This window comes from Homalodisca vitripennis, chromosome 6 (assembly GCF_021130785.1).
Source record: "Homalodisca vitripennis isolate AUS2020 chromosome 6, UT_GWSS_2.1, whole genome shotgun sequence".
In the NCBI taxonomy this organism is placed as follows: Eukaryota; Metazoa; Arthropoda; class Insecta; order Hemiptera; family Cicadellidae; genus Homalodisca; species Homalodisca vitripennis.
In genome coordinates this window covers 99964785-99991731 of record NC_060212.1, presented here as the reverse complement: position 1 = coordinate 99991731, position 26947 = coordinate 99964785, and the positions used below count along the sequence as shown (strand labels likewise).

Genomic DNA, 26947 nt, shown 5'->3' with positions numbered 1-26947 from the left:
CTATAGACCACCTAATCAGAGCATTTCTGAAATAAATGATTTTTTTCTATCGATTCAGCATTTGCTTGGAAACCTGTATCCATCTTGACAGATGGATTGTTTTGTCTGGTGATTTCAATATAGATTTTTCCACCATTAGTCAGTCATCTAAAATTTTTATCGATCTGATGAATTTCGTTCGGCTTGGTGAGCACAATAGACACTTTCACTCGAGAATTTAATGGTTCCAGTTCACTCATTGACAACATATTTAGCAATATTCCAAAGAATATGTTTTCACCTCAGGTTCTAATTACTGGAATTTCCGATCATCATGCGCAAATTTTGGAGACATTGCCTCATTTGTTCCTTCAACCCACAATATTATTAAATTTTACATTCAAGCGGTGCTTCACCCCAGACGGCATTCGGGTCTTGAGGAGTCTTCTGGAGGGTGAATCATGGCATGAGCTTTTTGGAACCGCTGATTTCGATGAAATTTTTGACTTATTTCTTGCAATTTTGTCATTTTATATTGATTGTGTTTTTCCTACAAAAAAGATTAAGTTCGGTACATGGGGCACTCAGATGAGGATTCCTTTGGACGAAGATCTAAAAAAACTTCATTAATCGCCTTTTGTTTCTCTACTCGCTGTCTAAGCATCTTGACTCTTCTCATCCTTTGAGAGTTTCTTTTATTCAAACCAAGAAGGAGTTTAGGAATCGCATCCATTCCGCCAAAGCGAAAAAAGTATTGACCTACATCAGCGGGGCTCAGAATAAACAGCGAGCTGCTTGGAATGTGGTTAAGGATCTCATTCCTGATAAGAAAGCTAATGCCTTCACACATATTACGCTTAATGACGAGAATGGCGATCTGATGAACAATCCTAGGATGATTTCAGAGAAATTCAACATCCATTTTGCAGAAATAAGCCAGAGTTTGAGAGATTCTGAGGGTAATTCTTCATTTGTTTCTCCAAGATCATTGTCTTCATCAAGTATGAGTTCCTCTATATTTTTTACTCCAACTGATAAGAATGAATCATCTCAGTCGTAAAGTCCTTGAAAACAAGCAATTCATCAGGATTTGATGGAGTTTCATCCAGGATTTTGTTGAGCTGTATAGATATATTGGCTGATCCTCTTGCACAGATTACGAACTCGTCATTTGAATCTGGGAAGTTCCCATTACACTTGAAGCTCTCAATTGTAAAACCTATATTTAAGAAAAAAGGAAGTCCAAATGAACTTAGCAATTACCGCCTCAATTTCGATCCTTTCTACATTTTCAAAAGTTCTTGAAAGGCTTGTGCTAACCAGACTTTCCAATTACCTGTCTGTCAATGGAATTTTACATGACCATCAATATGGCTTTCGTGAGGGGTTGTCTACAGTCAATGCAATTTTTAGTCTTCTAACTGAGGTATCAAACTCATTGGATAACAGGAATCACGTGTTTGGCCTATTTTTGGATCTTACGAAGGCTTTCGACGTTGTGGATCACGGGTTGTTGCTCGGAAAACTTGAAAACTTGGGTAATTAGAGGGAAAGCTTTTGATTGGATTGCTTCTTATCTCCTGAACCGTAGACAGATTGTTGAAATTCCTTTTATTGATGATACAGGGTGGCTTAAGAAAACAATTTTCTCTCTGAGGAGCGAGAATTACACACTGGAGTTCCCCAAGGCTCCGTACTTGGTCCTTTATTATTTTTACTATTTATAAATGACATCCATCGAAGCGTGAAAGGTTCCAAGTTGTTTTTGTTTGCTGATGATACCTCCTTGGTCATCTCTGGTTGCAATCGAGCCGAGCTTGAAATCCAAACCTTTGTTCAGGCCAGTAATTTTGCTGCAGTGGTTGGGTGAAAACTCTCTGATTGTAAATACATCTAAAACCAATTTTCTTGATTTTGGAATTAGAAAGTCTGCTAAAAACGTTGATTGAATCTCAAAACATTATGATTGGAGAGTCAGAAATGTGTCCTTCTTTGAATGTTTAATTATCTTGGAATTGTTTTGGATGATCAGCTAAACTTTTTTAGTCACATTGATAAAGTCACGAAAAAAACTAAGCAGCTGCACATTTTTGATGTATAGACTATCCTGTTTTGCTAGTGAGGAAAATTCTTTTGCTTACTTACTATGGCTGTTTTTATTCCTTACCTTTGCTATGGGGTCTCTATATGGGGGATACGAGAGTAAAAAAACTCAAATATGTTTTTCGTCTCCAGAAAAGAGCTATAAGGATTATTTTCAAGTTGAGTCGTTCCCAGTCTTGTAGAGGTTTCTTTCGCAGTAATAATATCCTTACGTTCCCATCCCATTTATATCCTTCATTGTCTTTCTTTTTACAAAAAGTATCCCCACCTTTTTTCAGTCAATGTCAATCCAGCCCATAATTAATCCTTAAGAAAAAGAAGACAACCTAATCCTACCCTGCCATAAAACATCTTTTTTTGAAAAACAAAGTCTTTACTCCTGCATCCGCCTTTTTAACTCTTTGCCATCCTGCTTGAAATTGTTGTGGACGATAGGGAATTTCAAAATCGTCTGAAAAATTTCTTATTTCGAGAGAATATTACAGTGTCCGGGAATACGTTGAGGATAATAAATGTAGATTATATGTGTATGTGTATATATGTAGATTAAATGTAGATCACTCCTGTTATATTGATTTGGTCTTGTTGTGTTTGATCTGTCAGTAGTCTATACTTTAAGTTAGGATATTATAATTTTCTTGACGAATGCCTATGCATGTTATGTTTTTTTGGCAATAAATGAATTGATTGATTGATTGATTAATTTATTTAGAAAAACTCCATCAAACTCCAAAGTGTTTGATTCTTTTTAATTCGAACGATCATAAGGCCCTAAAGTACATGTAGATATTAGTTCATCATTAAGCACTTTGCTTCTATTTATTGGATATTTTCTATAAAAAATATTGAATCAATCAAATCTATTTGCCACACAACATAATGTTGCCTTGGAACTTATGATGAACTTTGTTTTGAAAAATTGGTGATTATGGGCTTTTACTCATTAACAAGTATAATATTTTAATGGTCAAATGACCCTATGTTTCGTGTTGAAACAGTGTCTAGAGTTATGCCATTAAAACGCTTTTTTAAGATATTAAGACATTTGCGCGTTAATGATAATACAGAAATGGTCTCAAGGGGGACAGCCCGGTTTTATAAACTTTTTAAAATAAGACCATTTGTTAATCTTTTAAAATGTAAATTTAATGAAGTCAACAATTTATTTATAATAATTTAACCACTAGAATTTAAACATATAAATTCTAAACGGTCTATGGTCAATTTATTTACCACCACTTATCCACTAATCTAATTATGTTAAAAATTATCTAAATGCAGTTTTCACTTCGGACCAACGTATAAAGTTTAGTTTTTATTATGTTCAAAATAGTACACCGAACAAAAAGTGAGTTACACACCTAGGGCACTTTTTGGGTGACCAGTTATCTAACCAAGGACTATTAACGTAAAATCATCAAAATTACTTTTAACCTGTAAAGGGTTAAGTACTTGAATTTCAGACTTTGCCTCTTAAAACAAATAGCCTACAATTTTTATTGAACAGAATATTTATTTAGAGCTTTGTAAACTAATAACACATACAAGTCTATGTAATTTTTTTTTTTTATTTACTGGTCACAAATAGCTATGTTAGGTTAAATGAGTCAATTGAAATTAATCCTGATTTTTCAAGGGTAAAACCTGAATGAAGGCTAGTACAAAAATTTGCGGGATACGAGTATAGTGGAGTGGGTGGCTGGACGGGAATGCCATGTTAATGTTACAAGGAAATCTTGTTATCCCCTCCCTCTCATGTATAACCTCCACTTGCGGCCTCCATATTAAACCGGCCCCCACGTTATCTCTTTTCATATTGTAACGTCAGCACTCTTAGAGATTGTGGTTATTAGTGCTGAAATTTGTTGAAAAATCAAAATTATTTCTATTCCTCGAGTCAGAACTAATCGTTTTATATTGCGTAGTGTATTTTGTAGTTTCATTGAAAATGCTAAATTTATTTATGATATAACACACTTACGCAAATGTATTCCTACATTTTTTATGTTCAATCTCAAATTGTACGATGTAATTGAGTTATTATTTAGTAAATATAACATATGCATTGTACGTTTAACCGTACCTTAGCGAGACTTTCGTGTCTGTTATCACTGTACTTTTAAAGTAAAGAGACGTTTTGTACATTTTAATTTTGATTTGTTTGGGAATAATTAACAACACATTTAAGTTGGAAAATTTTATTTACAATATTTGGCATTACTTGTTTCTTTTTTTCATTATCAATGTTTATAAAATCGAACGAAAATAAGTTTAAATTTTTGTGACTCTTGAGGTTTTAAAAATGAATTATATATTTATCGACGTTAATAATATAAAGTATTACAATATAGTTATATCATATTTTACTGCAATTAATATAATATCAAGATGTTCTAAACAGTTTTAGAATGTATTTTATTAATTATCAATGGAAAACCATTAGCAACAAGGTAAGAGTACTCACGCCTGCCAATGATGGTAGCGAGCTGCAGGCTTCACCACAAGGTGTGTACGAGCTATGCTCACTCGGTCGAAGGCTTTAGAAACGTCTAAATAAATAACAACAAGCTGTCTACTCCCACTAAATGCAGATATTATATGATTCTGAAAGGTGCGAAAGCTTGTCTCAGTCGACTTTCGAGGCGTAAACCCATGCTAGCTGGGAACTATAATTCTTTAGGAAAAAGAAGTGAGAATATTGAGAACCAGATTTTTAAACAGTTTAGCCAGAAAAGGTATAATTTAGGGCGATAATTTCTAACATTCTCCCTTGGGTCACTCTTATTAGTGGAAACAACAAAATTGGTACAGTCGGAGTATTTTTTTTTATGCAAGTCTTATTAGATTGAGAGAAGCCAAAGCTGAATATTGAGAACCAGATTTTTAAACAGTATAGCCAGAAAAGGTATAATTTAGGGCGATAATTTCTAACATTCTCCCTTGGGTCACTCTTATTAGTGGAAACAACAAAATTGGTACAGTCGGAATATTTTTTTTGTATGTAAGTCTTATTAGATTGAGAGAAGCCAAAGCTGAATATTATAACTCTTGGAGCAATGAAACATTGTTTATTTGTCTACATCTATTTTGTACTCATACAAAGGGCCGAGTTGTTTTAGAGTATTCCTAACGTAATTTCTTTGTATCAAATAGGCGACTTAAAGGAGTAAAACAATCTAGGGGCTCTGTAACCACAGCTATTTTGTCTATGTTTTATAACTAAGAAAAAAGGCGAGACTCTTCTTACCTTCTTACCAACAATTAAAAACTTTACCCGTAAAATATATTTTTATTTATAAAGTATTAAGATTATCTTTTATAAGAAGTGAAGATGGAAATAATATCGAACAGCAAAAACAGTACATCACTAGAAGTTTGCAAAAAGGTCTTATCCACAAACCCAAAGTTAATAAACTAGCTTTCAGGCGTTCGTTTTCCTACAAAGGCCACATTTATTTAATCAAATTCCAAAAAAATTTTAAAAACCTTTAATTCTTTTTGCAATGCTATAACTTATTGACTAATTAGTCAAATTGAACAGATAGATATCATACACAACAGATTACTCTAAAATATTTTTAACTCATTTTTTTCTTTTTCTTATTTGCAAACTAAAATTCGTCTTCTTTATAAACACTAAATTATATATTTTATTTCAATGTACTTTTCTTTTAATTAGTAACCAATATAACATAAAGTTTTATAGAATCTTAATACTATTCCATTAGTCTAAAATGTCAAGATATATTGTCATTATATAAATATTATTCGTAAAATAGATGACTGATAGTCTTCAATATATTAAGATTTTATATCTTTTATGTATATTTAACATTGACTAGTAATTAAAAAAAGATTGACAACAGTTTGAATTGATTAAGTTATGCTCTTATCATTGTTAATTTATTTTTCTTTAAGATGTGTTTTTAGTTAAATGTAGTGAGAAACTTTCAATATTACCGCAGTGATCTGCACATCAAGTCCTTATCAGAGAAGACCGGACTGTTATCAGACCTTTCCTTGTCTATTGTTTAGTTTATCTAACCACGCAACTTGTTAATGTGGTTTAATTATATTCCATAATAATCTTGTTTATTAAGTCCGTATTTTTTCGGAATACATTTATTTATTTCATTTCTTCTTTCTCACCACTATTAGCTTCGATGATCGTATTCTACAAGACGTTCTTTGGCTGTAAATATGACACACCATTTATGAACATTCTCCATTTCAACTCGGATTTAAATGTTGCTCGTTTTCATATCTAACTGTATTAACCCCTTTCTTTCCTTGAAGGAATTTATACAAGAAACAACTGATGAAATAAAAAGTATACAATAAGGACACACATCTTCTTTGATATGCTTTATACGGATTCCATAATTGTTTGAGACTAGTGAAGGAAGCGATCCCACCGCGTACGCTTGGAGTGTATGAAACTCCATGGATCTGTGACTCGGTCTACGTTTGGGAACCAAAATCTCAACATCTACACGAGCTTAAGAACGCATGGGGCACTCGAAACGTCAGTCAGGATACTGGAAATCAGCAAAAGCTGAACACAGTTATAAATCCAAACAACAATAACATTTGACAAAACAAAAGTATTTGCATAGATTCCTCGCTATTATCTATGAATTATATGAGAAACTTTCAAGAAAAAGAATAACTTGTATAAAGTAGGAGGATAATTGTACAAAAGCGGACAGCGTGTAATAATGACGTCATATTGATTGAGCATCAACCAATCACGATACACCTTCACTTCTTTCAACTCATTTGCACAGACAGATATGTATTATTGGCATTTTCGGTTAAACATTTCTTGAATGAAGACCGCTTTCCTCAGCGAGGATGAATACTTCACTAATTCAGTTGTGTGATAAATGTTATTACACGATATTAACCGGTTACTGGTCGTTAATGGTGGCCGTGTGTTTTAAACATATTTTGTACCAAAATATATAGATTATTTTAGTTATTGCTATATTGGTTTTCAGAATTGTATTGTGATGTAAGTTATTTTGGTCAAAACAGCTATTGTAGACCTGTTATTAAAGAATTTGACACTGCATCACTAAAATTCACAACAAATAAAATTCGCAACAAAACAAAAATGTTGCCATCTTGACTTGTTAAACTCTCAGAAAATTTCTAGTACATAACATCAACGAAGTATTATTATTATTATTATTACATGTTATTTGTTATAAATACAAATATTATTATTGTTTATCTGTTAACTATCTCGGAAAGTTTAATAGAAACATCCATGGAATTAAAGAAAACCTCTTTGTCAGTGATGGAATAAACACGAATTCTTACACTTGAATAACTCGGCATTCAGTTTAACAAACTTTGCCATTTACACAGAATGTTCGCATGCTTTCACTTGTAAATTAACTCAAGTTAACTTTCTAAATTACTATCTCTTTATTACTGGTATGGTTTAACACGTTACTCGAGGCTATGTTACTTTGTGTTTGTGAATTCACGTAACTTATTTCATTTCAAAGTGTTTTTTATACAAAGAAAAATACATCTTGGATAACAGAACAAAGAAGCGTACTTTTTCTGTAGGGTACAAAGAGAATGTTTAGGAGACACAGTATGAATATAAAAAAGTACATATTGATCATTATGACTGGTACGGAGTTACAGAAACGTGTAATCTGCAAGGTTAGCGATAAGTATCTTAATCAACCTGAATTTGCCCATGCATCTGTCCATCTAGTTCATCGGGAATTCTGAAACGGTAAATTTGGATAAATCTCAAGTAAGGTACATTGGATGATTCACTCATTGGATGAAATGTAACTCAGAAACGTTTATTGAGAAAATTGTTAATATATTTTCAAAGAGATGTTCTCTGTGCAATCGAGATACGCCATAAAACTGTCATGACGTAACACTAGACAGTTTATTGCCTGGCCATGACAAGGTTATATGCGACACACAATGAGGTACATATTTCTAATACAGCGACGCTGCTCTAACGATTAATTTATTTTATTTATTTATTTATTTATTCTTCCAACGGAATTACACCAGTAGTACATATAATAAGTTAAAAAGAGTATAAATTATTAATAGCACTAATATAATGTATACATATATAATTAAATAACAAACCGTGTTAAAATAAATAATCAACAAAACAGCAAATTAGTAATACATAAAAGTTAACAAATAATCAACAAAAGGGTAAAAAAAACTAAAACATAATAATAAATAGTTAAATATAAAAACGAAGCAACAGTAATAAATGTGTGGTGTATGATAAGAACTAAATAACAACTAAGTGATAACAAAATTTGACAAATGCAAAAGTAACAATATATAACTAGCAACATGCAAGAAAAGATAAATGAGAGAGGTTCGTGCAGATCTACAATCTTTTAACACTGAAATGTATCTATTATATTTTTGTTTTTTGTTTTTTTTTTGTATCCTGTTTGTTCGAAGTAAACTATCCTTTTATTCGAGTTATGATTGGCAATACATACATTTTCCCATGCCTACAGTTCTTACATATAAATATGTTGGCATATAGCCCATGTTTTAAAACTATTTATCCTAACAAGTTTAATAAATTAAACAATAATGTAATATGTTTGATGAAATGCACTCATATATTCTTTTTCTTAAGGGATATGATTACATAAGAGCAATCATAACAATTTATGTTGGTGTGTCAGTCATTTTAGGTTTAAAACAAACCCAGCAAAAGTTTGATGTGGCAGTTCACAAAGCCTGAAGGAGTCTTAAATCAGTTTTATAGCCCAATAACTCCTTTGTGTAACCCTCCAGACTAGAGCCACGTGTTGATACATGAAAGTCCTGCTACCGAAATGTCCCTGTGAGCTTTCATTTTATTGAACTTTTCCGACGTGAAAATGAGGTTAAGTTCGTTATTCGTTCAGGTTTATAAAAAGTACCGTATTAAGAAAGTTGAAACCATTAAAATGTCACGTGTAAACTCAAATTTTAGATATGTGTAAAACATTTTTTAATAAAAATCACCGACTTTAACAACCTGTTATAAAATCAAGGAACTAGAAAATAAATAATAATTTTCGATTGAAAAACAAACGTTACTTAACATGCGTTAAAATGGAGTTACAAACTGAATTTCAAACCTCCAAGTTAACTCATTTGAAATGTATTGTTTATACAGGCGGAAACACAAAGGCAAAAATCTGTTTTCGTTATCAACTGTCAACTGGTGAAAGGGACTGCGCTAAACTCTTTGTGAATAACCTATAATAAACAAACTAATATTAAATAAGTGAATACGTTTTTAAGTGCACAACCGTAGATTTTACAATTATTTAATTTATTTTATTTCTATTATTATACAATCATACGTACACCAGTTCTCTTTCGCCTGCAAAACCATGTAAATAAATAAAACCTGTATTTATTATCAAGTAGAAGAAAGCAATACCTCTGTTTTAAGGCCAACATCCTAGGAATAAGCAAACACGTATTGGTAAACTATTTAAATCAGTAAATTGCAAACCAACTCATTACTATCCAGTTATGAGTTATGTTCTAAATGTTTTCAAGACGCTTGGTAATCAAAAGGTTAGGTTAAAATCGATATAATACTTGTACGTAAATGTAGACAAGAGTTAAGAGATACTTTTGGACTACCATACGTGAGATCCATGCTCCATACACCTTAGTTTACATCAGAAATCCCAGTAAACACGCATGATTTGTTCTTACATCCGTACAGACAAACAGAAATTAAACTTTGTTTAGCAGCAACAGAACGCTCAGCCAAATTAGCAACTCAGACGGAAGGAATGCAGACAATAAGTTTGCAAACAGGGTCGTTATTTAGCAATAAGACGAAGTAAACACAAACACAATTTATGTTCTCTGTTTACTCTTCCATTTAATTAATTAGATAATGGATTAGTTCCGCGATAGAGGGGAACAACAGTATGTAACTTGCAGTATCACCGTACTGTGGCAGATTCAGCTTTACTGCTAAAGAGAGAATTATGTGGTTTATTCCTGTCTCTATTAAATCTTAACCGGTTTTATATTTATATTTTATATTTCCAAAGAAGGTTAGTCTCGAATTTTCATATATACTTTTAAATATTAAGGTTGTTTTGTTAAAATTAGTGGAATATGGTGGTTACGAACAGACCTGTAAGAACAAATAAATTTATAGATCCTTATTGAGTAACCAATCTTTTGAGAGTTCCTGTTACAAAATGAAAGTGTAATTTCTTTCACTCTCTACCGTTAATTATTACAAATAAGTTAACTTAACACGATGTTCCGAGAATTGTATCTGCTCTCTTCTTCAACTAAAATATGAAGTAAGCTCACAAAAGTGTACGAATGAAGAAACACAGCAATGAATACGTCAGTGTCATTCTTGACGACAGAAAGGTTATACAAAAGATAGAATCGAGTCTTTGAAAGTAATTACCCCCTAGAAACCACGGCTTATGAAAGCCCCTGGTCTCAGAATCCTTGTTGTGTATATACCTATCTCTCTAACCTCGCAGACATTGGAAGATCCACATCTACTGATCTGTTCGTTATCTAAGTTGATTAAAGATCTGAATTCCGTGTATTTTGATATAACCCCGTTTCAAATTTTTGCTATTTCTACAGCTTTCAATCGATTCCTAATTTTTGGCACTACAAATGCTTTTTCAAAAGCAATGTCTCAGACTTCCCCTTAGAATAATTGTGCATTGTAAATGCATTGACATGTCAAATAATAAAATAAAAATAAAATAAAACACGTTACGTTACGTTACGTTACGTTAGCTAAACCTTGTTATTTATCGAATTCAACTAGCTTTGGGGTAATATCCAGATATCATCATCCTCAATGTGGCCGAATTAAAATTAAGTTAATTAAACTTTATACCCATAAAATACAAATACAGGTTATGTTAAAATACATTTCAAACTCTCATTAGTCACTACAAATATTATTTTAGAGCTCAATGTTTTTAAATCCAGCTTTACGCAATTTATATGGCATAGTTAGCTGAAAGCAGGTTAACCTCGAATTAAGTTAATGCAATCTGGTATCGGGGACATTACTGCTATAGTTAAAGGTTGGTACCTTGAACTCATTCAAAACATTGTAACATATTCCAGTTGTAATGGAAATTAATTTCATTTATTTGCATTCACTCTAAATAAGTAGAAAAAGACCATAAAGTAAAAGATATGAGCATTAACTGTTTGATTGTTTGACCAGTATATCGAGTTAAACCTATACTGCACTACTGCAGCTTCGAGATAAAATGAATGCAAAGTGAATGAGTCGGTGACATTTGGTTTATCTAATGATATATAATAGAATATTTTTAATTTATAAGAGTATAGACAGAGAGTGTTATAGATTGTTTTGTTCATTGTGAAAGATAAATGGAAGTAAATCCCTTGCCATAAGATAAGTAAACAATGGTACAGCAGAAAGATGAATGTTACCGAGATTCTTGATGCAGTAAACACAGACACATATTACAAATCGGTACTTTATAAATAATTGAACGAGATAAAAGATACGAGTGTTTCACTCCAGGGCTGCAAAATGCTATTTCGGTATTTATATATGCACGCTCGCACGATATCTCAAAAATAACTGCTTCATATCTTTAGAAGATACATAGATTTCAATGATTGTGCATGTCATTCCATGGAATTTGGCTGAGCGTTAACGAATATTTTCACATTGGTCTTACAGGTAATGTAACATTTGCTACACATGCAATTTAAAATTAAATTGCTAAATTAATATACGAGAAAATATATACTAAACTATTGTAGAATTTAAGTAGATTTGTCTAAACATTTGTGTAATTAATAATGTAATTTCTCAAAAGAGGGTTTGTGAGTGTAGGAATGGTGCATTGATACAGCAGTTTATTTTGAAGTCGACTTTGATAATGGGTTACACTAGGGGTTGTTCAGTTGACAATTAATTTCTGTAGCCTTGTGATTGGATGCTAGGAGGCTAATCAAGAGCGTCGGTGATGAGGTACTTTTGGTTAGGGAAGGGGTTGGTATAAAAACCTCCGACCCGCGCATCTCGGCGTTTTTTCGAGTGTTTATCGGTGTTAATTTAGTGTTTTTCAGGTTTGTATTTTTTTCTAAAACTTTACGCGGGAATTTTCGTATCAATTTTATAATCGATTTTCATATGAGAGATTTGATGTCAACTAAATGTTAGCTCTCCTTAACAGGAATTATTGTATTGTTTTTATAGGCAGGGAAATTAAGAAGGTTTGGAGATCACTAAATCACAAGTTTACAAAAATAATTAAAGCATCTTTCAAGAGAGTACATGCATTTTTCAAGTAATTTTTCAATTTCAATGTTAGTTAAAGGTTACTTCCAATAGATATTTAGTCCACAACAGTCAGAATTAAGATATCAAACCTGTAGTAAATATTTTTTGTGAAATATAGTTAAATTATTGTTTTAACTTTGGATCTGAACCAACAGTAACAGGAACTGACACACGTGGTAGAGAGCAGTTTTAAGCTAGTTTTTAGTACAGTTTTATATAGTTTCGATTATAATATATAAAAATACATTTTATTTTCAATTAAATTAAACATTTTTATTTACATTGAATTTGATATGAAAGTTAAATTTAGTTAGTTATACGAATGTTTAATTTTTTTAATTAAGAAGTTAACTATATTTTAATTTATTTTACTTAAAACAAGAAAGCCTTTTTTTAAACAAGTGGTCGTGTAAGCTTTTGGTGATTAAATCTAAATATTTAACTAGTACAAAGTTCATAAACTGAATGTCGAGAAGGTATTCTCCTGTCCATCTGTCCTAATAAATATAATTAATTATTATTGGAAGTGGAAAATAAGTGCAGATAAACTAATACAAAATTATGTAAAGTTTTTGTTGGTTTTGCGGATCTGTCTTCAGGTAACCTTAATGGAAAAAGAACATTGCAGAAAGAATAAATTTGTAAACCGAGTATAATTATCTTCCCGCATAACCCAACGAAATGAGCTTTATACTTGAAATGTTGCTTTTAACACAAAGAAGCCTGTAGCGTGACACGAAGTGTGGTAAACTCCTACATTGTTTTAATTGAGGGTAGTATTAAAACTGAAATGGGAAAACATACCATTTTAATTTGGTTCATTTGTGAGGGTTTTTCAGAAGTGGATTAAATAAGTGTCACTGGTATTTAGTAGTTGGGATAAATACCAGTGTAAATATGTTTCTCAAAATAATATATATGAGTCCGCAAAAAATGGTCACGTAGATCAACAATCGAACACAAAAGGTAAGCAAGAACAGTGCGATAGCAAACAATGATTACGACACGTTTTTGCTTGAAAAGCCGACAGTTTCCGTTTCAAAGCTATTACTGTCAACGCTAAATTGTTCTACAGTTCTTGTACTCTCAGAGTTGTGTCGACAATGGGATATAGTTTCCACTAATAGCTGATTAACTTGTAAGGTTAGAAGTTGTAGAGGTATTACTTGTTCTTATCAACATCAAGGGCTGTTGTGTTACAAATAAATATCACTTGTTCTGTTACAAAGAGATATGAAATGGTTGGAATAATAATTGGCAATCCCATTCAATCTAGGTTTAAAATATTGTTTTCTACGTCTTTAAGTATGTTTGTCGGAAAAATTTTTAAATAAAGTTAAAAAAAAAAGAAAAGGCTTTATAACAAGTTAAATAAAAGACCTTATGATAGCATTTTTAAAAGTTATTACAAGTTTTCTTTTAATTTAAAACAAGAAATCGACTTTGCAAAAATAGTTTTATTATAGTAATAAGTTTAAAGATGTGATTCAGCTAGCCAATGGAAATTAATCAATAGTTTAATAGGAACGCAGAGAATATTAGTTTTGATAAGATTGAATTAGAATACGGGTCAATTTCCATTGAGCCACATTCTGTAGCAGATAAGTTAAATAGATATCTCGTCAATGTGGTCCAAACTTATACAGATCTACCCGACTTCCGAGCGCTGCAGAACACCCACTACAGTCTTTTTTCATATTATCCGTCGACAAAGCCATAAATAATCTAAAGAATTTATAAATCATCCGAATACGATTGCTTTAAAGTTCATTTTGTTAAAATAATTCCTGAAAACATAGTACCAGTCTTAATTCATTAAAAAATTTAAGTTTTACAAGCGGTGTTTTTCCAGAAATATTGAAATTAACAGTAGTTGTTAGGAAAACATCTATAAAACAATATAAGACCGATTAGCCTTTTGTCAATTTTTTTAAAATACCAAAGAGAAATTAATGGAAAAGAGACTTGTATTTTTTCTTAATAAACAAAAAATAATAATTTCTAATCAATTTGGCTTTCAATAGGGGAAATCGACGGAAGGCGCACTGCTTAGTTTAACAAACAAAATCTATAATAGCTTTAACGACTCCAGAAAAGCTTTTGCGCTTTTCATAGATTTTAAATAAGCTTTCGATGTAGTAAATCACAATACTTTATTGAAAAAGTTAGAGGCTGTAGGTGTTCGAGGAGTTGCGCTTGATTGGTTCAGCAGTGTTCTTGGAGACAGGGAGCAGGTGTTGAGGGTCAGGGATTATCTCAGCCTCAGCTCGCCTCTTCCTGTCACTGTCGGAGTCCCGCAGGGTTCTGTGACTTCCGCAACACTTTTTCTTGTTTTTATAAATTACCTTTTATTAAAAAAATTTCACGGACTCATTCAAGTATTCGCTGGTGTCTAGAATAGTCTTACTTTATTCACACTCTAGCGTTTTTAAGAATTTTATCTTAAATTTTTCTATAGTTTTTTTCCAAATTTGAATTCCTTATATAGTAATTGTTATTACGAGCTTATAGAAAAAGTTGATAGTTTTAAATATTTAGGAGTGACTGTGGATTAAAAACTCACCTGGGCAAAGCACATTTCAAATCTATAAAACCAAGTGAGACAGTCCATAAGAAAATGTTATTTATATGCGAAATTATTGTGATGAAAGTTTACTCAAAATTTTATTTTTTTTTCATTAATCCATTCACGTTTGCAATATGCTATATTGTGTTGGGTGGGACTTTTTAAAGTTCACATTAATAAATTAAGAACAACTCAAAATTTTTATTATGAAAATTATATTAAATAAAACTACAAATGAGAGCTCTTCTTCTAGGTTTAGATTGTTTTTAAAGTCTTAAGAATCTTTTACATTTCCAATGGTAATAATAGTACTCAAAATTTATTTTACAACACAAGAAAGGCAAGTACTATTTTTTTAGAACACAACATTTTCACTAAAAGATCGTAACAGTTTTTTTGGGACCACATTTTTTTAACAACTTACCAAGTTATATGAAGATTTGAGCTAATAAAGGTTCCTTTTTTTTAGATCATTAAAACTTGGTTGTTGAATTGCGAAGCTGTCTTAAATTATTTATATAAGGTATTAAGTTAATTTATTTTGTACAAATTTATTTTATTTTATAACAGGGTTTTTGTTTGTTTTATCCATTGTATTTATTTAAGTTTTCCTCTCACGCCATGTTTTAATTATTTATGCTAATTGTAAAAGAAGTAATTTAAGTTTTATTTACCACTGCAAACGTCGCTGAGTACAATGTTTGTTTTTTTTTTTAACTAAGCTCAATATTTTGTTGTTTATTTTTTGTGTATTTTGTATCCCGTGACCTCACTACTTGAAAAAGTGATCAGGTAATTTTCCTAATTATTATTTTGTATTATATCTGTAAGTGTGGAAATAAATTCATTATTCATTTTATCATGAACTTTTGAATATACTTATAAAATATCGATAAACTCAATGGTCTTGCTTGTAAAATATTTAAAAATTATAATATGAGAAATATGAACAATGAGCTCAACAAATGCATTAATGTTATGTTTTAAAGAATATACAGAGAACTATGAATTATTAAGCTTTTGATTTTTTCATTTTTGTAATACATTAACTTGTAAATTGGTTGCTCGCCAAAAGTTCTTTTAACAAATAACATTAAGTTGCTAAATTAGGTTGCTTGTGATCTATATTACTAAACTTTTCAAAATAAAACCCGAGATTATATACGGGTATAACGCAAAACCTATGACCTATTTAATATAAAATGGCATATGTAAAGAACGATTCAAAGAACTACTTCAGAATATTGAAATTAAATCCAAAAAAACAAAATTGTAAACATTTAAAACAACTTAAATAAAAATATAACAACAATAAAATACTAACAGTTTTTGTTCAAAAAATTGTCTCTAAAATAATTTTAAATAGATTATGTATGTAATTTCGAACTAATGAATTCGATTTAAATTTCCATGATAAAAGAAATGCGAAATTTCTTTAGTAATGTATTGAATTTAAAGATTTAAAGATTTATTGAATTTTGAAACTAACATTCCATAATTCAGGAAATATTAATTGTTCATACAAACCACAAAAAGATGGTTACTTTAAAACAGACAAAAGCTATAAAACAGTGATCTTGTATAAGATGTTTATTTTCATAAAATAAACAGAAGTTTTACACAATGGACTCCTATAAGTTTTTTTCTAAAAACAAGCTTCAATTTGCACTTCTTTTCAAAAGTCCTCAAACCGTAAAAATATAGTCGTTTATGAATATAATAATGATATGAGATACACAGTTCAGAGGATATTCAATTATAGGTACGCATAAACTAACAAAAGAAAATAAACAAAACATTTTGAAGTATTTCATACAAACTAATATTAATTAAATTTTATTTTTTTAATATTTAGATCCGTATTAATTTCCAAAATGTATACGGAAATTTCCTCCAGATAAATCACAAGTGTAATAGAGAGAATGGGAAAGTTATTATTGACATATTTAAATAATAATTAGTTATTAGTCATAATTAATATAACTTTCAGTACCTTTTGTATAATTCTTTTTGTCCCTATCGATTCAGTCACAACATCCTACAACTGTAGCGATGGCTGGAAGCTGTTATATATATTTTCAATATGAGCACATAATTTAAATTATAAGCCAACCCTCCAATGAAAACTTAATATTGTAGTTTGTACAGCTTCAACAACTTCCAAACGAATATATAAATAACGTAAGGCTACAAATCCTTATGCCGCCCCTTTATAGTCCACAAGCCGAGAGAAAATCTGTGTTATAGAAGCACATAACCTATTTTCTCTTGAAAACGATAGAGGACTTTTCTTAAGAAAGAAATCAATCTTCAACCATGCTGGTGATAGTGAAGGTAAAAGCAGGAGAATATCGAAAGGGTTAAACATATGGAACTGTTGTTTTTCTCAGATTATAGTTTTCCTGGCTTGATACACTTAAATCCGACCGTCTAACATGTAAAAGATAGTCAAATAACTAGAGAGACAGAAAGTCACCTCTTTAAGAGTCTGTAACGGTTAGCCGGTGCTGGTTTAACACATCAGACACGTTGTGTTACATCAGCATCAGCGTCAGACATGTTATGTTAAATCAGCATTAGCGTCCGACACGTTATGTTGAATCAGCATCAGCATCAGACACGTTGTGTTGAATCAGCATCAGCGTCAGCCGTGTTATGTTAAATCAGCATTAGCGTCCGACACGTTATGTTGAATCAGCATCAGACACGTTATGTTAAATCAGCATTAGCGTCCGACAGGTTATGTTGAATCAGCATCAGACGCGTTATGTTAAATCAGCATTAGCGTCAGCCGTGTTATGTTAAATCAGCATTAGCGTCCGACACGTTATGTTGAATCAGCCTCAGCCGTGTTATGTTAAAACAGCATTAGCGTCCGACACGTTATGTTGAATCAGCGTCAGCCGTGTTATGTTAAATCAGCATTAGCGTCCGACAGGTTATGTTGAATCAGCATCAGCGTCAGCCGTGTTATGTTAAGTCAGCATTAGCGTCCGACACGTTATGTTGAATCAGCATCAGCGTCAGCCGTGCTATGTTAAATCAGCATTAGCGTCCGACACGTTATGTTGAATCAGCGTCAGCCGTGTTATGTTAAATCAGCATTAGCGTCCGACAGGTTATGTTGAATCAGCATCAGACGCGTTATGTTAAATCAGCGTCAGCCGTGTTATGTTAAATCAGCATTAGCGTCCGACACGTTATGTTGAATCAGCATCAGCGTCAGCCGTGTTATGTTAAATCAGCATTAGCGTCCGACACGTTATGTTGAATCAGCATCAGCGTCAGCCGTGTTATGTTAAATCAGCATTAGCGTCCGACACGTTATGTTGAATCAGCATCAGACACGTTATGTTAAATCAGCATTAGCGTCCGACACGTTATATTGGATCAGCATAAGTATCAAACATAATATGTTAAATCAGCATCAACTAACCGTATACACACCCTTGAAGTTGCGAATTTCAGTCTCTTTATCTGGTTGTCTGACGGTTATTTAAATATTATTTACGCGTATGACGGTTGGTTTTAAGTGTACCATACTATGACTCCATAAAATGTGAGGAAAAATATAATTTTATATTTTTAATCTTTTTTTAATATTCTCTCATTACGACCTCCACCAAAACTAGCGATTTTCACCTGATCCTGACGACAGAGTTTTGTCTTTTAGGGGAAATTTGTCTACCTGTTTCAAGAAAATGCAGGTTGTTAGCTTATGCAATGCAAATAGTTCTCGGCGTATAGGCTTTTAAGCTGGCTTTGCCCGAGCGTATCCAAAACGGCTAAATTAGTTCCCAGAATGGCGAGCCTTAAATATGTTAACTTTGGGAAAAAAGTATATATATCCAAAAATATCCCTACAGATAAATTTAAGAAAGTACAGACATTTAAATTATTTCAATGTCAAACACAAAATAAGATACAATAATTTTAATTATTACCGTAATGCGAATTCATAGCCTCCATAGAGGATTGTTACAAGTTATACGCCCAGAAATACAAGTTACAGAAACTGTAGAAGTGTTGTTTCGAGTTGTTCTGACACACAACTTCCCACCCGTCACATGTGTTTGTGCTACAGGCAGTTTAATTCTCTTTGTTCTGTTTTGACGTGAACGCGAACACGTGTGTTGAATAAATGTCACTTTTACGTTTTACTGATATGTTCTTATATTTTTTTCAGTATTGAAATAACGATAAAATATACTTTTAAACTATTATACCTATTCTCTCATTTATGAATAATGTACTTGAAATAACATCATTCATACTTCTGATACTTATATAATTCAAGTATATATTATTTGTACTTCAAAGAATATCATTTATACGTATGATACATATATAATTCTAGTATATACTTTTTTATGTACTTAAAAATGAGAATAGTGGATGAAATAGAAAGTAATAAATAGTTTGCGTAATAAAAAGCTAATTAATTTGGAATGCAAGACACGCAATCAAGTGATATGATCAGTAAAATCAATTTTGAGATAATTATCTCTATATACAAAAAGCAAAAAGCGTCTCACTCACTCATCACTAATTCTCGAACTTTACACTATCCCAGAAAGTATAAATTTAAGATTCGTATCCCCCATGATTTTAAATACAAAAACTGAAGCATTTTCATAACGATTCAAACATCTAAAAGTGTTGAAATAAGGTTACAACCCTAAACATAGCTATTTTGGTTTTTACCTTCCCGATGTCCTAATACGATGAAATTTTACACACATGTCCCTAATTCTCTTAACAGAAACAAACAAGATTTTTCATGCAAACCAACTACCCAATGGGGTTGAAATAGAGTTTCAACCCCTAGAAGAACTCAACTCTTTGTTTTTAGACTTTCCGATTGCCTAGAACGATGAAGTTTCAAATGCGCTTCCACGATCCTCCCGAAGGACAAAGTGAAACCCAATTCTTCATGACAATCACCTACCCACAGTAGTAGGCTGAAATAGATTTTCAACATACAGAAGGACTATATTATTGTCTTTCAACTTCCCAATATCCTATAAAGATGGAATTTGACATACATAAGTATTTCACCCTCAAAATATTACCAAATTGTTATTATTATTATAACGTTTCAATTGTATACATCTATAAATTTTAACAGCCTCAATCTTCTAACCTGGAAAGATATCAAGAAATTAGTAAGAATAAATATTGCTTGAAATTACATGAATATTTTATGAAAGTTAAATTTTTTACATATTTAGTGAAATACTCGTAATAACAATTATGTCCAATTGTCATCACGAATGTCTCACTAAATATATAACAACTGAAACGTTACATAAAATATCCATGTCACTCCAAGAAATATGTATACCTACTTATTTTTGACGTGACAACGTCTTAAATTGGGTTGCGGCTCGGAGTCACTCATGAAAAAGTGTAACGCCCGGTAACGTTACGATGCCCGTCCAGTGGGTCCGCCGCACGGGATCCGCACGGGATAAAGCAGATAACTGTGGGTCCGCCGCACGAGATAAAGCAGATAACTATGTTTATTCGTGAAAATGTGGAGTGCTTAGATTCGTCATTTACAACAACTACAACAATAAAGGTAAATAATTGTACACTGATATTTCATTATCGTAAACTATGATTGATTGATTAATTGTTAGATTGACACAAAAGTTGAGAAACTGAGTTTATAGGTTATGTCATACTATTGACAAATGTTGATAGTGTTAAGTAAATTATTAGTTTAAAATCACTCTGCAATCAATCGTAATTCAGTCGATTGAGAAGAAACAGCGCGTATTGATAGTCAAACATTTAAAATAACAAATTATAACCTCTAACCTGTCATAACAGTGCGACCAAACAAACGAACTAAACCGACCAATCACCACGCGTGGAGTTAGAATTTAACTGTGTTTAGCAAGAATTTCAAATTCCAATTTTAGTAAATGTTTTATTCAACTTTACCATTTACAATAACAAATTTTAATTAATTTCAAATTATGTACAATGTTTTAGTAAACAAAATATATTTTTTCTATAGTTAAAATTTGTGCAATTCTTATTTTCATTCAATTCCTTGTTCCTATTGTGCAATTTAATAATATTCATATCAATAAATATTCTACCGAGAAAAAGACGTTGTCACGTAAAATCTTCGCCCGTAAAACCGACTTTACAGGCAACCATAATTTTTTAATATCTTTCCAGGTTAAAAGATTGTGGCTGTTTAAAGTTATAGGATTATACAGTTGAAACGTTATAAATAAACACAATTTTGAATAAATTGGAACTATAATCAAGTCCAAGTTTTTACAAAACGTATCGTTGTAATAGTTTTTATAGCAAGTTTTTAACATTATAGACTTTCTGAATGTTTAAAGGAATTACAATTATAATAACTTGATAACATTGAGGGTTATTATCCTATCAGTGTTGAGCTAATCAAACATCTAAACTAATGTATTAGTTTACATGTAATGTGAAATCTGAGTTTCTTCTGACATAATCAATCGTAAAATCTAGGAAGGTTGCATTTCTTGTATCACTTATATTTTATGAGCATGCAGAAATAAACTGTTATATGTATTTCAATAAATTATATACAATATAGAATTATACAAGTAAAAAGTTCCACTGAACTTTCCTATTATTGTGTTACGTGGCATAGTTAGACGTTCACTTCCGATATAAACTGTGAGTTCCGTGAGGAAAACTTTGCCACTAAGACAAATCCCGAGAGCTCTGTTCGTAATTATTTAATTTTGCTTATTAGAATAGTAATAATGCCAAGGGCCCTTTGAAGGTAGAAAAACTGTAATGTTTTATACAACCAATAGGGTTCTTCATTGATTAAAACCAGTAGTGGAATTTGTGCGCCCTTAACTAATCAGGTGAAGCTGTTTATTGTATTAATTAATAAATATAATTAGTTTGGGGTTATTATAGACGGTTTCGTGGAGCCAACAGTCGTGGTCAATATTTCTACGCGGTGCCAAACATTTATCCCAACTCTTCAACGTTAGCTTATTCTGGTAGAAGAGGAACCACATCACGGCCCCGTGATCCAGAAGAATGATTTAAATTATCCAGAACTATCCAGTTAAAGAAAGAGATTTTTTCAATTATTGGGGAAGTTAGCGATATTTGAGACGGAATGTTCATGGTAAGAAATAAGGTTAGGATTAATAAAGTCCTGAAAGTCTAAGACTTTTTATTAGTGTAGACCCCTGTACTCTGGTTTACTTTTGTGCAAAACGTTTCCGATCTTACTTTTCGGTATACTATAGCAGTACGCACCAAAATAGTCCGATGACGTTCAAGGCGGTGTTGCCATATCGCTGCTGACCTCCAGCTGTTCCCGCTATGACGTGGCTTTGGTCGTATATTGACTGCTTGATAGCATATATTTATATGCAGTTAAACTCTCGCGAAGAAAAATAGTTTAGAACATTATAAAGGTATTGAATTTTAAATGATTTTTTCCCTACTGTGTTAGTTGCGGTTTTATTTAAATGCAACCAACCTATTTCGATGACGCTATATAATACTATCATACAAATTGGTTTAATTTATCTCTTATATGTAGTCATTGATATTATTTTCAAACTTTTACCTAAGATGTAAACAAATAAGATTATCAAACCTACAAGTTTCAACTTGATACCTCAAACAGTTTTATAGGTACAAATTATTTTCTAAAAAAACGTACAGTCAGACAAAAACTAAGCAAGATAGGATTATACATTGTATGTTGAAATTTGTTTTTTTTCACCTATATTATACCTTGGTAAAGTTTTGGTAATTAATTACAGGATAACCCGTATATATTTGAGCCTTATATGGATGATATATGTATATATTATATAAGGGCTAAATATGTTGAGATAAATCTTACACCTTAATTTTCGTCAAGAAAAAGTTCCTTCTTCCATACGTTATAGGTATTCTCGTTCGTAAAAATATCCATATCAACAAAATATACAAAATGATATTTTATATTTTGCAGTAAAGTGTATCACTAAGTTCGTATATGAACGAGAAACGTTCATTCGCCACATTCAATGTGCACCTGTAACTCACGTGTGAGATATGCGCTATCAGGGATATGATTATGGTATATACATGCTCTCTGTGCCGCTACATTGGTGTTTGCAACGCAGCTTCCTTAGCTTTCATATAATTTCCTAGAAAATTGAAGTAAATTATTTCATTGATTCCCCGTTTCAAGTTTATTATTGACGATGGATGGTTTGAAAGAATAATGGAATTTCGGATATTTACCATCGTTATATGTTAGAAAAAGTATAACACCAAGTTTTGAGGATAGAAAAAAACTCTCTTTTTCAAAATCCCTAATATTTAAACATACTCACGAAATACCTAAAAACCAAACAATGTGATATTAATTAACCTTCCCATGAATTAATATTTTTACTTAAAACACATTGATCAGTAATGTATAAGTACCTAAGAACTATATCATTAGGTTAAAACTATTAAGTATTTTAAAACTAAAATAGATCAACAATAATTCATATTTCAATTCCAATTCATTCAAATTCATATTTGCGACGATGTAACACACAGACACATTTGTTTTTATCATTAAATACTCGTATATATCAGCTATACCATTTTACAACATATTTAGCCATTTCTACATCTAACTTAGAGCAAAAACTATAAATAATTCTAGAATTCTCAATTTTTTAATAGATATTTTGTGGTTTTTTCATGATGGCGGCCGTAAAATGATTTTATAAGTGTACCGCTGGACAGTCGCATAAGATGAAACACTATCACTAACTAAGTTTTAACTAAATAGAAACAAAACAACCACGACTGCATTTACCAATCCCTGAACTAGTTTGTAAGCCAAGTCCTTTCAATTAAAAGTTTCATTATGGTGGCCATTTCAATTAATTTTCTGTTGTTTCACAATTTGTACCTTTATATATAATATATATATATATATATATATATATATATTACATTATATATATATATATATATATATATATAAAATGGTGGACTATTTTTAATACAACATTTTATATCAATATTGTGTTAGAACTCATACAGAGTCTAATTAGTTAGAGACTAATTTTCTACTTACAAGTGTTTAAATAACTTAAGTAATAAATTAAGTGGTATATTAATATTCCAGCCATTTCAGAATCATCTTAGAAATAGCATGATAAAAATCAAATAGCAATGCTCTGAAAGACATAATAGAAGTACCAGTAGCATTACAATACGTTTCACAACGCAGACTCTTGCACACAAGATATATTTTATTAGCCATTACCCGCACTTCACGCTTTACCCCTTAGCTGACAAAGACAGCGCCTCTTTAAATGGATTCTCAAGTATTCTCGAGTTGTGGTGGTATTTGGAGACCTCACCGTCTTCGAAAGTATTCCCAAATCATTAAACCCTGTAGGCCACACCTTTTGCCAGTGATGATCAGTGGTGTAGATTAGATATGTAGGCTATACAAAACTTAACGGCAATTTGTTAAGTACGAATTAACAAAGTTCTCTGACGTCAATGAAACGTAGGCTTAAAGTTAGAAACCATATATGCGTTTCTTACTTTGTAGCATCTGTGCAAAACGCTGTTACTTTTAATTTACTTATTCATGAGATAACGGTAAATAGAGATACCTGATAAGTTAAGATGTTCGTTGCTCAAATTGTAACTTTTATTGTCAATAACCTAATATCTAAATCAAATCATTTCCAGTATCCCCTCCCATCAAACATAGATCTAAGTATTGTTTTTAAAACCATAACTAAACATAAGTTTGAACTTAAAACTTACTATTATTACTTGTTTGACACATAGTGCAACACCATCATATTCAGATGTACAATTAGTGTTTTTGCATTTATAGAAGTAAGTTTGTTGTTTGTAATTCGACATTTTGTACAGTATTATTCACATATCATGAAAACCTTTAAAAAAAGGTGATTATTTTCTACTTAGTTTTGAATTTCAGATCCTGAAGAGTTATCAAAGTAAAAGTATGCAAAGTACTTAAAAACATGTAAGTTACGTATCTCACCAAGAAATCACTAAAACATTTTAAAATCTAGGATAATACTGTTTGAAATTAATAAAACGTGTTCACCATAAATGAAACAGTATTTCACTATAAACAATTCAAAAATAAAGGTTTTTAACGAAGGTAATTTAACGAATCTATACAAATTCAACAAATTTCGTTGAATTTGTAGGTAGCAATAGCCTAATTTTATTTCAATAAATATTGAATCATAAAAAGTAGTTGCTCCACCGGGACTAGAATCCGGATCTCTCACTTGCCGGGTGAGTGCGCTACCACTACACTTTAGAGCTCGTACTTTGTACAATTCAATTATTTTGTATTTGGGCATTTCTGTCACATATGTGTTTAAATAACCAAACAAGAATATGATCGGACGACTAAATGCCTGTCAAATGACTTAGATATACAATCGTTAAATTTGTATATGTGGCAGTAAACTAATTTAATTTAAATAAATATTGAATCACAAACAGTACTTGCTCCGCTGGGATCTTCCGTGGTTGAAGAGTTTACAAATTTACAATGCGTATGTGTTCATGCTAACACATTGTTTGTCAATTACCTCTTCTAGATTATTGTATAAACACGGTACTCCTCTCATGGCGACTGCATATCAGACTGATCTGGATGTCATGATAAATTGGTAACAAAATATATTCCATACTTTGTGGCAAGGATCGCGTAGACGTGTCTAGGACACTACTGTACCAGATGGAAGGCCTTTACTGAACCAGTGATTAAAATATTAATATACGGTTATTAAACTAGACAGACATCGGTTACACTGTAAGTAATTACGAACTTGGTTATCATGCAGTTAACTTAAATTGTTATTTTACATCGCACATATCTCGGTAATAATATTGAAGAAACCGTTCATGTGAGGATCTAATTGGAAATTGAAAAGATGAAAATTTTAACAGTACCTACTTCATAAATATAATAGAAAATTCGAATGTTTGTTGTCTTTAATACAAGTAACTGAAATCACAACACAAGTTTAAAGTCACAACTCAGTGTTTGGACTTTAAACATAACCACATGTTACACTATATTTCATTATATTTAGTAATATTTCATTTTCTTGTATTACCTATTTACATAAATAACATTTTTGTAGTTTTATAGTGTTACAGTTTCTTAAAATAACAAATATTTATTACGTTCAATAACAGGTGGAAAGTTTAATTATGTTGCCAATTTCAATCTTATCAACAAACCCTGTTTATATTTTCTTTCTTCTGAACCCCATAAAAAATTAAAAGGGAGGCAAAATAATACTTAGAACTTTAATATAAAAACCAAAATAAACACTTTTACAAATACTTATATTAACTTCGAATCAAAACAATAATTTTATACTCTCTTCAGTTAAACATTTTCTCTAAAATTGTTTGTAACTAAACTAAACCTTAAGTACGGTAACAATAGCGATATTTAAAATGCAAATTTTCAGTCCTTTAAACACTTTTTTCTGCGCAATTCACTCTGTTGACCTGTAACGCGTCCGTTCCTAAACATTGAGAGTCAAAACAGTTTTTCATGAAGTCTTTACCTATTAAAATAGAAATTGAATTACTTAAAGTACCACAATTATTTTCATAAAATTTACTTACACTTTCATCAGGTTGATTTTCAAAAACTGGTAGGCTACAGTGTCATAGTACGAGAGACCGGATTCCACCGACCAACCTGCACCTTCAACTGCCGAGATGCGACTGACGGGTCGAACTGGACACCAGAGCCCCTAGCGGCCGCGACGGCAACCCTCGTCACGTGTGCCTTATCTCGCAATATACCCTGCTCAAGATTAATAAGTTTCCTACTCACATAATCTGTGCATATTATTAAACTTACCATTTAAATATCGGTTTTCAAGCAATTAATGGAATATGGATTCCAGAATATT

The 26947-nt window shown here is 31.5% G+C and overlaps 1 protein-coding gene across 1 annotated transcript in view; it reads right to left on the bottom strand.

Annotated features, from left to right (window-relative positions):
- Positions 1-26745, bottom strand: part of LOC124364644 (synaptotagmin-5) — a 112120-nt gene extending 85375 nt beyond the window's left edge. The window contains exon 1 of the mRNA XM_046820273.1: positions 26655-26745. Coding sequence (XP_046676229.1) covers positions 26655-26662 — 8 coding nt within the window. The 5' untranslated portion in view covers positions 26663-26745. The remainder of the gene's footprint in view (positions 1-26654) is intronic.
- Between the last annotated feature and the right edge of the window lie 202 nt (positions 26746-26947).